This window comes from Tiliqua scincoides, chromosome 3 (genome assembly GCF_035046505.1).
Source record: "Tiliqua scincoides isolate rTilSci1 chromosome 3, rTilSci1.hap2, whole genome shotgun sequence".
Taxonomy (NCBI): Eukaryota; Metazoa; Chordata; class Lepidosauria; order Squamata; family Scincidae; genus Tiliqua; species Tiliqua scincoides.
The window spans coordinates 14,894,488-14,906,842 of record NC_089823.1 but is presented as its reverse complement, the minus strand read 5'-3'; the positions used below and the strand labels follow the sequence as shown (position 1 = coordinate 14,906,842).

Below are 12,355 nucleotides of genomic sequence, written 5' to 3'. Positions count from 1 at the left end.
GGTCTACCTGTAGGGCACTTTCCTTGCACGAGTTCACCATAGAGGAGATCCTTTGGGATCCGGCCATCATCCATTCTCACGACATGACCGAGCCAACGCAGGCGTCTCTGTTTCAGCAGTGCATACATGCTAGGGATTCCAGCACGTTCCAAGACTGTGTTGTTTGGAACTTTGTCCTGCCAGGTGATGCCGAGAATGCGTCGGAGGCAGTGCATGTGGAAAGCGTTCAGTTTCCTCTCCTGTTGTGAGCGAAGAGTCCATGAAGCGCATCGGTAAAGCAGCTACCACGTTTTCCAGACTCACAAAGAGAGTCTGGTCCAACAAGAAGCTGACAGAACATACCAAGATCCAGGTCTACAGAGCTTGCGTCCTGAGTACACTTCTGTACTGTAGCGAGTCATGGACTCTTCGCTCACAACAGGAGAGGAAACTGAGAAGTCATAATAGGGTTTATCAAAATTACTCTCCTCCCACATTTAACCACCCCATTTGCAGGTTGCAAAATGGGAGGAATTTTGGCATTTCCAGAGGGCAGAGATTGGAGCTCCAAAATTTACCGTCCACAGCAAACACACATGGAACGACAAAATGGTGTCGTTCCATTCCAAGAGGAATTTGGGGTCGGGGGAGTAGATGGTGGCCATAGGTTGGCAATAAGAGGCGTGCCGTCACCACCATCAGGAGAACTGGAGAGGGTTTCATACGTGGCATTTCACCTCAATGCCCTGAAAACCCAAAGTTCTCAGATGCGAATTGTTAACTCAAATTGTGAAATTTAACTGTGAAATTGTTACTAAGAACTTTGCACTGCAGTGACTGATGTAGCTAGAGGGGGTGCAAAGCGCTAACTGTTGCAGGTGCCTGAATGCACCGTGCAAGCGGCCTCTCCCCTCTCCTTCAAATGCCTCCATTTTGCTCCCTCTGCCCGGAATGGCTCCGAAGGGGAGGGGCCGCTTGCACAGTGCGTTCAGTCGTCTGCAAAACAGTGCTTTGTACCCCCCTCTAGCTACGCCGCTGGTGCACTGAGTGGTCTGCTTGCTGGGAAAGTGGAATAAATTTAGGGTGGTTGCAGCGAGACGAAATGTAGATATGATCTCATTGTCCGACCCTGAGCATGAGAAGAATGTGAATGCTGCAACAAAATGCTGGCATGCATACCTGTGGTTTGAGCGAATGAAAGGAAAGGGGGGGGCGGAATGAAAGACTTCATTTCCAAACTGCTCAGAAGAGGACAATCACCAGTCAGGCATGCATTAAATCAGGCCTCAAATATCTTTCACTGAACGTACGGTGGAAAAGATACGTTTCAGACTGTGGTTTTACAAAAGAAAAATGCTCCATAAGCCCATGGTTTTTTCCCCCCTTTCTCTGCAAGGAATTGTGCATAACATCGACAACAAAGATGCTGCATAAATGAAACAATTGACGCATGCAGGAAAAAAAATTCCTCTTGGCTCTAATCATCTTTTCTTCTCTGCCTCAGTTCATCAGTGCCATATAAAAGATTACACTAATCTCTTAAGAACATGAATGTCTGCATTCTCTATAGACCTTCTTCTTGTTCACCTACATCAAAGAAACAATGTGAACCAATGCTAGTTGGGATAATATTTCTTATCATGATTCCTTTTGTTTCAGGGAGTTTTCTCATTTTATAGAATCAATTACTAAGTCCCTTGTCAATAAGATGAATATTAGCAGCTTTCAATCCTCGCTCTTTCGTCCTTGCTCAATTAAACGCAGCCCTGAACTGATCTGAAGACAACGGAGGGGTTGTTCTTTTGGTTACAGATACACTAGAAAAACATAATTGTACTATAACACATTATTAGCATCTCGAAATGAACCTTGCCAGTCGCAGGTTTGAAACGCGTGCTGCGCACCTCATGGCACCGTGGAGCGTGTGAGGTACGTCATTCTAGCAGCGTGCTCACTTTAGAAGTACGTGCACTGTGTTTCAGACACACACACAGTTGGTTCTCATTATATGCGAATTAGCTATCTGCAAATTTGTTTATCTGCGAGGGGCAGAACTGCAACCTTCTTTCATTAGCTGTGTCTCTATCCTCCTTATCTGCTACGAAGAGACTTTCCGGAGCCTGCAGGGACCTCTTTAAAACAGCCAGTGGACCTTTCTGCCAGTCATTTTGAAAAGGTTTGTGCTGGTTGCTGGTGCCCTTCCAAAGGTCCTTGCAGCCCCTGGAAGGTCTCTGCAGCATTCAGAGATATTTTGGCACTTCCTGCTGCACTTTGCCAACTTCCTGAGGGCATCTGCTGGATTCTTGGCAGGAAAGGTACTTCACACACACACACACACACACACACACACACACACACCCCTTGTACCTAACCTCATTGATCCAACATCATCAAAGGATCATTATCTGTGAATTTGCTATTGGCTAGGGTTTATAGGAACCTAACCCTAGTGGATAATGAGAACTGACTGTCCTTCTCTCTCCTCCTGGATTGAGCTCAGAGAAAATCTGCACTTTTGGTTTTCCACACTAGGTTTCCAAAAGCCATAGCTGCACAGTGCTATTTGGCTGGCCATTTTGTCAGTGGCAAATACACAGTCCGCCCTTCGGAGTAGAGCTGTGCACCGCACTGGACGTTTTATCAGTTTCCAAGCCATCATCTCCCCTTGTCGTTGTCCCCCCTGCCACTACCACCCCATGACTGCTGAAAGCAATCCTGGAGATTGTAGCAGAACCTCCTTGGCAAACTGACATTGCATCATATTGGGGGGGGGGGGGAAACTCCAGGAATAACTTCCAACAGAGCTGACAACCCTTAACCCTTCAACGCTATTGAAGTGAGGATCGTGGGCCATGTTCCTTGGTTGAAAATAGGGATGCTGGTACACCAGAGTGTTCAGATCTTCCTGTGTGAAGTATTGGAGGGTATGAAGACCCAGGCTTCAGGCCTGAAACCCAGAAGAATGATGATTCTAGCAACTCGGCCTAATAATACTTTTAAAGGGCATCTCCCTAAAAATGGTGAGTTGCCAGGGACAAATACCAGCAAATCAGGACTGTCCTAGTGAACAGGGGCCTATGGAGAGTACACTGCTGCTCCTGAATTAGTAGGAGAAAAACGTCTTCCTAAGCCACAGCAATATACTGCAAGATGACACGATCCCTGGCAGCCATTGTTCGGCAGGGAAAGCTCTTGCCAAGTTAGTGCAATGACTTTGTGGTGTGATTGTGGATTCTTTCCTCTTAAAGATGTGCCCAGAACAAAGACAAATTCTACCCCAAGATGAAACTCAGGTCAAAATGTTCTCCTGAAAATCGGATAGAGTTCTGAGGGAGATTTACAAAGATCCACTTTGTTGCTGTAGGATCTTGTGTTTATCCTCATAGTACAGGTCACTGGCGTACCTGGAAGGGCAAATGGGGTAAATGCCCCGAGCGCCAACCCTCCAGGGGCACCTCTGGACCCTCGCCCCCGCCCCCCCGGGAGGAGCGCCCAGAAGCGCTGCGGAGAGGCAGCTTGCTGCCTTTCCGTCAGCACCTTGGCGCCAACTGAGCCACCCCCTCCCGCCTCCTTTATAGGAGGATAGGAGACAGGCGCTCTAGAGAAGCACTGATGCTCAAGGGCGCCCATCTTGTCTCCTCCTATAAAGGAGGGGGGGCGGCCCAGTCAGCGCCGAGACGCTGCCTGAGAGAAGCTTCCCGCTGCCTCCCAGGAGCGCTCCTGGGTGCCCCTGCTCTGCCTCTGTGGGCATCCCTCAGAGGCAGAGGGGAAGCGGTGCACGCCTCCAACTTTGGAGGGGAGACATACCGCTTCCCGGCCTCCACAGAGCCTTCCGCGCAGCTTACAAGCAGCGCGAGGTCTCCACTGCAGCGGTCTGGGGCCGCCGGAAGCTGGGGCCTTGGAGACCCCCGCGGCACAGAAGGCACCACGGGGGCCTCAGCTGCCTCCTCTGTTCCCCCTTGTTTTCAAAGGGGGAATGGAGGAGGCAGCTGTGCGAAAGTAATTGAGGTGACGATGATGTCACTGCAATTACTTCCAGGTCAGGTGTGCGGGGGGGAGAAGGGGGCGAAATGGGGTGCGGGGGCAGAATACTGGGGGTTGCCCCGGGTACGGGGACCCCCAGGAACGCCTCTGGTACAGGTGTGCACTGCTTAACAACTATTTGCTTAATGACGGACCACATATATGACGGTGATGAAAGCACAATAAAGATGCTCTTAATGAGGCAATCGCGTCTCCCATAGCCTGCAGCAGAGGGTCTTTTTACACAACAGAGAGGCTCTTAATGCAAAGAAGAGGCAATGGATCTCCAGTAGGCTGTGCAGCCAGCTAGTGTCTGGCAGGGGGTGTCTGTTTACACAGCAAAGGCTGAATCATTGGACTGAATGTTCATTTAATGACCTAAGCGCTTAACAACGGGAATCAGAGAATGTATTCCTGTCGTTAAGTGGCGCACACTTATATTATGCGAAAGAATGACATGATTTATGCAAGCCTATGACTAGGCCTCTAGACAGGTGTTTTGTGGTGAAGGAGTATAAGAGGCAGTAAATTGTTTTATAATAGCAGAATCTAAATACAAGTAGCCTGATGTATTTGAAGTAATGGACTGCCCACTCTTATGGCCCTTTTACCGCAGTGGATCTTCCGATCCACTCTCATAAAATGCCCGGCAATGGTGCAAAAATTGCACCACCATTGCATGCAATGGAGCCTCAGTCCCATGTTGCAATGCGGCACAAGAATGAAATAATTCTGAGGAAGGTGCTAACACTGAAGAACTGAAGGGTGAAGGGGGCAACAAAATCTGAATGGGCAAACTTTCTTCTTGTGGAAATGCAGTGTTCTAGGAAATCAGACTTCGAGATGTCAGTCCCTTTCAGAATTTTGTTGTAAGATTAAGTAGAGGAGGCTTTGAGGAGGTTGGGGCTCTGATATTCCAGGGAGGTGGAGGCCACGCATTGTCATAGTTCTTTTAATAACAGTGACGTTTTTATAATACTTAAAATATTATCATTCCCTTTCAGCCAACACTTTGAGCTGTTACAGCAGGGAAGAACTGGGGAGGGGGGGCATCTCTAGTCCGGAACTTTGCACAGCAGTAGGGCAGCACCTCACTCATAGCACCAACTCAGGCACAACTATACCTTGGGCAAGGCGTAGGTAAACCTTTCTTTCTGATGTACCAGATTTCTATTCTGGGAAGTTTTTACCTGGGGAGATATTTAAAAACATGATTCTCTCAGCTGCAGTTTGAAATGGTACATTTTGCCACCTTAGATTTTTTTTTTTTCCACCATATTCTGCTGCCTTTGAAAGTGTTGCCTAATTCTGGCTTCCCTCAGAGAATCTTTGGACTTGTAGTTCAGTGAGATGCTGACATATCTGTTCCGTCATGCCTAACAGACCTACGGTTCCTGGGAAAAGGGAATGGCAGACACAGTGGCGGGCCTGGGGAGCAAATGCCGCAAGTGCCATGTCCATGCAGCACTGAGGACCACACGAGAAGTCTTGTGAAGCTTCTGGCATGATCTTAAGCAATACTTCCAGTTTTCTAGAAATACTGTTTAAGACCATGGGAAAACCTCACAAGGCTTTCCCAGTTGTCTTTGGCATTGCGTGAGGCTCCGTTACGCTAGGTAAGCAGGGGGCACGGTGTGGTGCAGGGGGCGGCATCGCGGACCTTTGCCTCGGGGCACATCAAGGGGCAGGTCCATTACTGGGCTGAAGAGCCAACTGATTCCTAGAGTGTGGATATGCGCTAGCAAAGCACCTCTTCTGTAACTTTAAGGCAGCAATTTTCAACATTTTTCTTCTCACAGTACACAGACCTCTAAGGCAGTGGTTCTCAAACTTTTGGTACCAGGACCCACGTTTCAGAATGAGAATCTGTCAGGGCCCACCAGATGTGACTGACCAGAAGTGACATCAACAAGGAGGAAAAATTTTAACAACCCTAGGCTGCAATCCTACCCATACTTACCCAGGAGTAAGTCCCGTTGACTGTCATTAAAAGCATATGCAGAGTAGCCTATTAAAAGTACAGATCTGTAACATTTCCCCAAATGCAGTCACACAGCATGGTAGCATTAAGTCTAATATTAAAAATAAAATATTGAAATGAATGGGGACCCACATGAACTTGGCTCACGTCCCACTGAGCGGGTCCCGACCCATAGTTTGAGAAACACTGCTCTCAGGTCTCCTCTATGGTTTTTGCTTCTTGTGATGTCACCTCCTGTCCCCAGGAAATTCTGCAGCTCTGTTTCTAGGGCAAGTGTCTGCACCAACCCTCTGGAAGAGGGACAGACAATTTGTTTCTGCAGACAGTTGCCCTAGAAACAGAGCTGCAGAACTCAGAAGAGCTTTGCAGAGATTTTCAGATGCTGTGCTCCAAATTCCTGCAGCACACCTGTGGACCTTGTGCAGCACATCAATGTGCCGTGGCTGTCATGAATAAGTGCATGTTAGGCCTAGGTTGGCAGTAGAAGCCTGAACCAAACTAAGACGGTGTAACTGAGAAGTTGCTAGCAGTTCCCAGCTGCAAGAATGTAAGTAAGTAAACAAAAGGATTGTTGTCTCTCCTTGCTGGCCAGAGAGGACGGATAACAAGAATTACAACCCACTGGAATGTTTAGCACCTTAGTAGACAGAGAGGCGCCTTTTCAAGCGTGATGGAGTGCAGCTGTGGATCTCCAGTTGGGAGGGGTAAGAACTAGGAGGAGTTAGCAACCAGGCCAACTTAGAGAAGGTTCTGTTCCGCAAGGGTCTGATTGGACAGTCTAAATAAGTATGAAGTCACCTCAGTACTATTAGCATAAGAAGATAATAATGAGTGCCCAAGGGGTGTGAGTTTTGGGTACAACATCCTGCACGGGTGTGAGCTCCATTGTCCATCATGGGCACCTGGCCTCATAGGTAGCCCTGGAGCTAAGAGATCTACAAGAGTAACTGACCCAGGTGAGAGATAGGGATTAATAGAGATAGCCAGCTAGCTTTGTTATTTTTTTGCTGATATGTTTCCTAGATGTTATGCCTCTAGCATTTGCTGCCTTATTGTACAATGTGTAACCTTATGTACTTAATAAACTAAAATCTCCTTTACTAAGTTGTTTTCGTTGTATGTTGGGGACAAAGGTTCAGAATCCTGCCTAGCCATTCAGCAAGCTACCAAGTGCTCATTGAGGTCTAGTAACTTGAGGACTGAGGCTTTAACTGGAGAAAGAGTTCAGTGCCTGCAAGGGATAGAATTAAGCCTAGAGGGTCTCAGTGTCCCTGAACTGAGGCACTAGCACATACAGGGTGGTGGCAGTACTACTGAGCAGAGGGGCCTTGAGGGCTTTAGGGTTCGAAAACCAAGAACCTGAGCACCCCAAACCCCCCTTTGTTTACGACAGTGGATCACTGGTAGAAAATTGCTGCCTTAAGGAAACTACAACATGATGGGGGGACGGACACAACCATTTCATAATTTATTCCAAATGTATGTGATTCATTTGTGGATAAGATTCATGCTCTCGGAATTTGTCGCATTCAACCAGAAAAAGCGACAAGCTGTTTGCCATAGACATGCAGTCTGTGTTCCTTAGCACGGTGGACATTTTTTAGAAAGGCAACGCTGTTTGTTCACACACGGGCACTCTATAGCCCGGACAGGAAACATGCCAGACTGCCCCGGCAGGAGGCTGCACTGAGCACGTGCAGGAACGAACAAGACACTGCTTAATGATTAATCACGGTCAACCTTTGTTCTCGTTAAAGACTTGATTGTTGGACAAGGCTAGTAATGAGGCACTGTTTCAGTCGTCTGTTGCTATGAGATTGTGAGAGCTGCTCGGCAGCCCAAGGGTGGACGGGCCTCTCTCTCCGCTCTTGATTAAGGAGCCAGAGTAAAAGCATTGCTATCAGGCTTGCTAGTGGCCCCATAGAGTCACTGCAAAGCTGCGATGAAGGATGTTCTTCTAATGTAAGGACAGTCATATAGATGGAAATATGCACTGAATCAAACCACAGTCCTTCTATCTCAGAACTGTAAACCCAGCTGACAACAGGTCTGTAAGGCCTCGCTGCTACCTGCAATTTTTTTTTAACCTCCCTTTTCAGCAGAAGACCCTGAGGACTGAACTAGAGACTGAATGTATTCAAAAGAGGTCCTCTATGGTGGACATACCTTCTAGGCAGACAGTCCCTAGCATTTGCCCTTAGCCGACATCAGGCAGCAGGAGAAGGAAGACCCCAGTCTGACAGCACAGGGCTAGATGGTCCAAACTCATAATCCTGGAGGGTATTTTTCCCTAGGAGGTTGAATTCTACATTTGTCAAACCATTTTTGTTGCTAGGCAGGGGAAAGTGTCTGGCCTTTCTGATGAGGCTTTAAGAGATAATTTTGCAAGGAACAGTCTGGATCTTGCAGTGCTCAGAGCTGAACTGAATTTTGAGAGAGTGACTGATATTGTCGCTGCACTGAATAGTCACCAGTTTATATTGTCAGATTGATAGAAATTAGCAATTTTAGCTATTAGATGGTTTTAAAAAAATAATCTTTTTTTAAAATAGCGTTGGGTGCCATTGTTTTCCTTGGCTGCTAATTCTTCAGCACCAACATCTCAGCTGCTGCTGCCCTTTCCTAAATTAGGCCCAAATCCTAACCAACTTTCCAGCACCAGCATAGCTGTGCCAATAGGGCATGTGCTGCATCCTGAAGCTGGGTGGCACTCACGGACTCACTCATTGCCTCCTCAAAGTAAGGCAATGTTTGTTTCCTTACCTCAGAGCTGCATTGCCCTTATGTTGGTGCTGGAAAACGGGTTAGGATTGCGCCCTCAGTCACATGGGCGATCAGGGCACAGGTAAAGAAGAGCATGGTGTCATAACTGCTATACCTGATGTGATGATGTCATAGGAAGTCATTAAATACAATCACGAGAGCTGGCACGACCCATCATATTTGGCTATATGGTGATGGCACTGGAAGGAAAAGAAGATCAGTTGGGAGGGGTGGGGAATTAAAGGCAATTTAAATGCACAGGACATTTGTGCAATGAGGACCAGAAATGTCAGAAAAAATACTTTTCTGAAAGGCTTTTGCATTGCTGGAAGCATTCACACACAAAAAAAATTGGCCAGCAGTATCAATTCAATCTGATGCAGAACTAGCATTGCCTGTGTTTTTGGTGCTGCACCCTATCATACCTGCTCAATCTGTACATTAAAAAAAGTAAGGACAATATAAATGTTGAGAACTCTCTCACCCAAGGGAAACTGATCCTATAATGGTTGACCTGAACTTCTCATTGTTTGAGGAGAGGAGGTTCAAATCCATATATATTAAAGATTTTGACCTTAATCACATGCAGCTCCAGGTAAGGGTGATATGTGAGGATCACCCACTTGTATCTTTTTTGTCTTAAAGTTCTTTTGTCTTAAAAGGACTAAGGTAATACCCACTCTCATTTCAGTAACAGAAAATATAAGCAAAATCCTGGAAAGTGCAGTTCCATTCTTCTACTCACAAAGTGGATGTGTGCCAAACAACCCCTGGTGCGTCTCCTTTGTTCTTATAATCAGGCTACTTAGAAGGGGGAAAGTAAAATGAATGTAGGAAGGGGTCATGTCTGGATGCTGTCCAGCTTACATAAAGTACGTATATGAAAAACAAAAGTGTAGCTCTGCAGGTTTGAGGGAAAGGTTTTGACTTGTTTTTTTGCTGTGGACTGCAAAAAAGTGAGACAGGGACATCTGTGCGGACTAAGCAAAGAGAGACCAGATGAATTCCATGCCTAGATGTGAAAAGGGCAACATTTAAGCAAGAACATAGCTTGAATGTGGAATGCAGTCATTGTTTTCCTTTCAAAAATGCTTAAGAAGCACAGGGCCTTGCACAAGATCTTGGCAAACAATTTCCTCTCTTGCAATCTAAAATAATCTCAGATAACTCTCTTTCCTACATCTATATAACTGCTTGCTTCTTCCTCAACTGTGTCCCCCCAACTGTCATGTTTTAGTTGTTCCCATAGGAGTGAATGGCAGCAATTCACTGATATGAACTGCTGGGGTGAGTTCAGGCACACAATTGAATGGGAGCTGTATCACATTGGCGGCGGTGGTGCCTCTTCCAATGGCCGCCCTTCCTCCCTGAATAGTACTAGGATATTTGCATCCTGGACAATTGCATCCTGGTCAAATCCATTCTGGTCACTGGCATCCCTGGACGTTCATGTCTGATTATTGCACTTGCTCCCAGTGTGGAAGGGATTGTCACTCCCAAATTGGCCTTTTCAGCCACACTAGACGCTGTTCCAGAACCACTTTTCAGAGCGCGATACCATAGTCTTTCGAGACTGAAGGTTGCCAACAACAATCCTAAACCTAACCCTACCTTTGCGTAGGGATACATCTGATATAAATATACATATATTGGGACACAAACATATGGAATGCAAAAAGAACTGATGCAAGTGTACAATATTGGAACGCATTTGACCAGGGCACAGTTGTCCAGGATGCAATGGTCCTGTCACTTCTCTGAAAGATGCTACATCACCACATAGCATCATTCCAAGGGGCATTGTGGGGCAAATTAGTGGCCATCAAGAGGAGGAACATCAGGACAAATAAGTCTTGCCCCAACACCTCTGAAATTTGTCCTCAGCCACCTCAAAGCCTTCAATACCCCTTACCTGTCTCCCCTGACAACGCAACTGTGAAGCTGAAGGAGCAATTGCGTTTTTCTTCCATTCATCTAGCCAATTCAAGCATATTTAATTTGTCCCCTGGAACTGAGCTGAAAACCAAAGTTCTCATGGCCTCCCATTGCTTCCGTCTCTTGGTAATGGTGGCGTGTGTCACAGACAGGACCCAGAAGCTGTTGTTTTAATATATGGCAAGCAGCCTTGCCAGAATGTGCTTCTGTTGATTTCCTCTTCCAGGTTGCTGCAGCAATATCGCTAGTCCAGCAGCTCAAGGGAGAAGATCACACATGTTAATGGAACTTTGTTAGATGTGTATGGGGAGGGGGGAGTAATAGTGCCAGCACTGGGTTGCACTGAACCCTGAGTCACAGCCCTGCACTGCTTTGGACCTGTGATGGTATATTGACACTGCCTCTAGGATTGCGGTTTCATGTTCCAGTCCAGCTAGGCGTCTCTCTGAAGGTCACAGCCAGGTCAGTCCTGGCTGACCCCCAGCGCCATGCCTGGCAAGTAATGTGGTTTCATAGTTGCACATGTGCATCTTTTAAAGACTTCTTTTGCTGCCTTTTTTCAGGATCAACACTCCGTCCTCGGCCAAAGTGCAGGCCCCAGTCCAGGTGCCACTACTTGTGCAAATGCAAATGTTGGAAGCAGTTACCTGAACTCGCCCCAGCAAGCCCTGTTGAATCAGCAACTGAAGCAGCAACTTCTTCTACAGCATCAACAACAGATACTAACAGACACAGTAAATATTCCAACGTATTTCATTTTGCATGTAAACAAATGGCCCAATCCTATCCCCACCATGCTGTAGCAGCCACACCATAGAGGCATTCACTGCATGCTGTGGTGGAGCCTCTGCAAGACAGGGGGAAATATTTTCCTTTACCTCTCTGTAGACCTCCTGATGTCCTATGGGTCTCTTTGGACCTACCCCAGATATATGTGTATCTTAAGTCTGTTCTGCTAGATTCCCAGTCCAAGCTCCGCCTGGAAAATTATGCCTACTTTTAGCTAATTAGCTCCCCTTCTTTCCTCAAAAAATGACCCTGGTTCTGCCCTGCAGTACTGCTGGACCCCATCACCAGAGTAGCTCACCTGTTTAACCTACAGAGGTCCTCCTTCCTGCCAGCAGCCTCCCGCCACTACAGCAGCCCCTTGGTCCTCAGCAGGTCTTGGGCACAGCAGCCAGTCTTAGTGTCTCCAGTAGTTTCTGCTCCAGCAGCTTTCAAAGTCCATTCACACATCAGTCCATCAGCTGTTCCAGGAGTCCATTAGCCATCAATTGCTCAGTCTCCCCTTCCCCAAGCTTTCCTCCTTCTGCTACCCACATCAAACTCTCCCTTCACCAGGTGCTTGTATGCCTGAAGGCCCTATTGCCTTCAAGTGGCTGCAACTGTGCAGCACACTCTGCTAGATGCCCAGGCCTTACCCTTAAAGGGGCTACTGCTGATACCACATCTACCTCCTTGCTAGATCTTCCAATACAAAGTCCAAGGAGAGAAACAAAGAGGGGCAGGTTGAAAGGAAGGGAATAGGATTCTGGTCCCCCTCCCACCCTGATCCACCTCCTGCCCTCCCCCTCCCTGCCCACTGCCAATTTACCAAGGCTGTCACAGCCCAGGGTCCGTGGCAGTGTGGCTCTGATGCTGCCAGTGCCTTGCGGTGGCAGCTTGGGCTAGCCC

General features: G+C 47.2%; 1 protein-coding gene across 2 annotated transcripts in view; it reads left to right on the top strand.

Annotated features, from left to right (window-relative positions):
* The window catches only part of MAML2 (mastermind like transcriptional coactivator 2), a 201,478-nt gene that overhangs the window by 179,307 nt on the left and 9,816 nt on the right, over nucleotides 1-12,355 (top strand). For both annotated transcript variants that reach the window (XM_066620208.1, XM_066620207.1), the window contains exon 3: nucleotides 11,245-11,415. In XM_066620208.1, coding sequence (XP_066476305.1) covers nucleotides 11,245-11,415 — 171 coding nt within the window. The remainder of the gene's footprint in view (nucleotides 1-11,244; nucleotides 11,416-12,355) is intronic.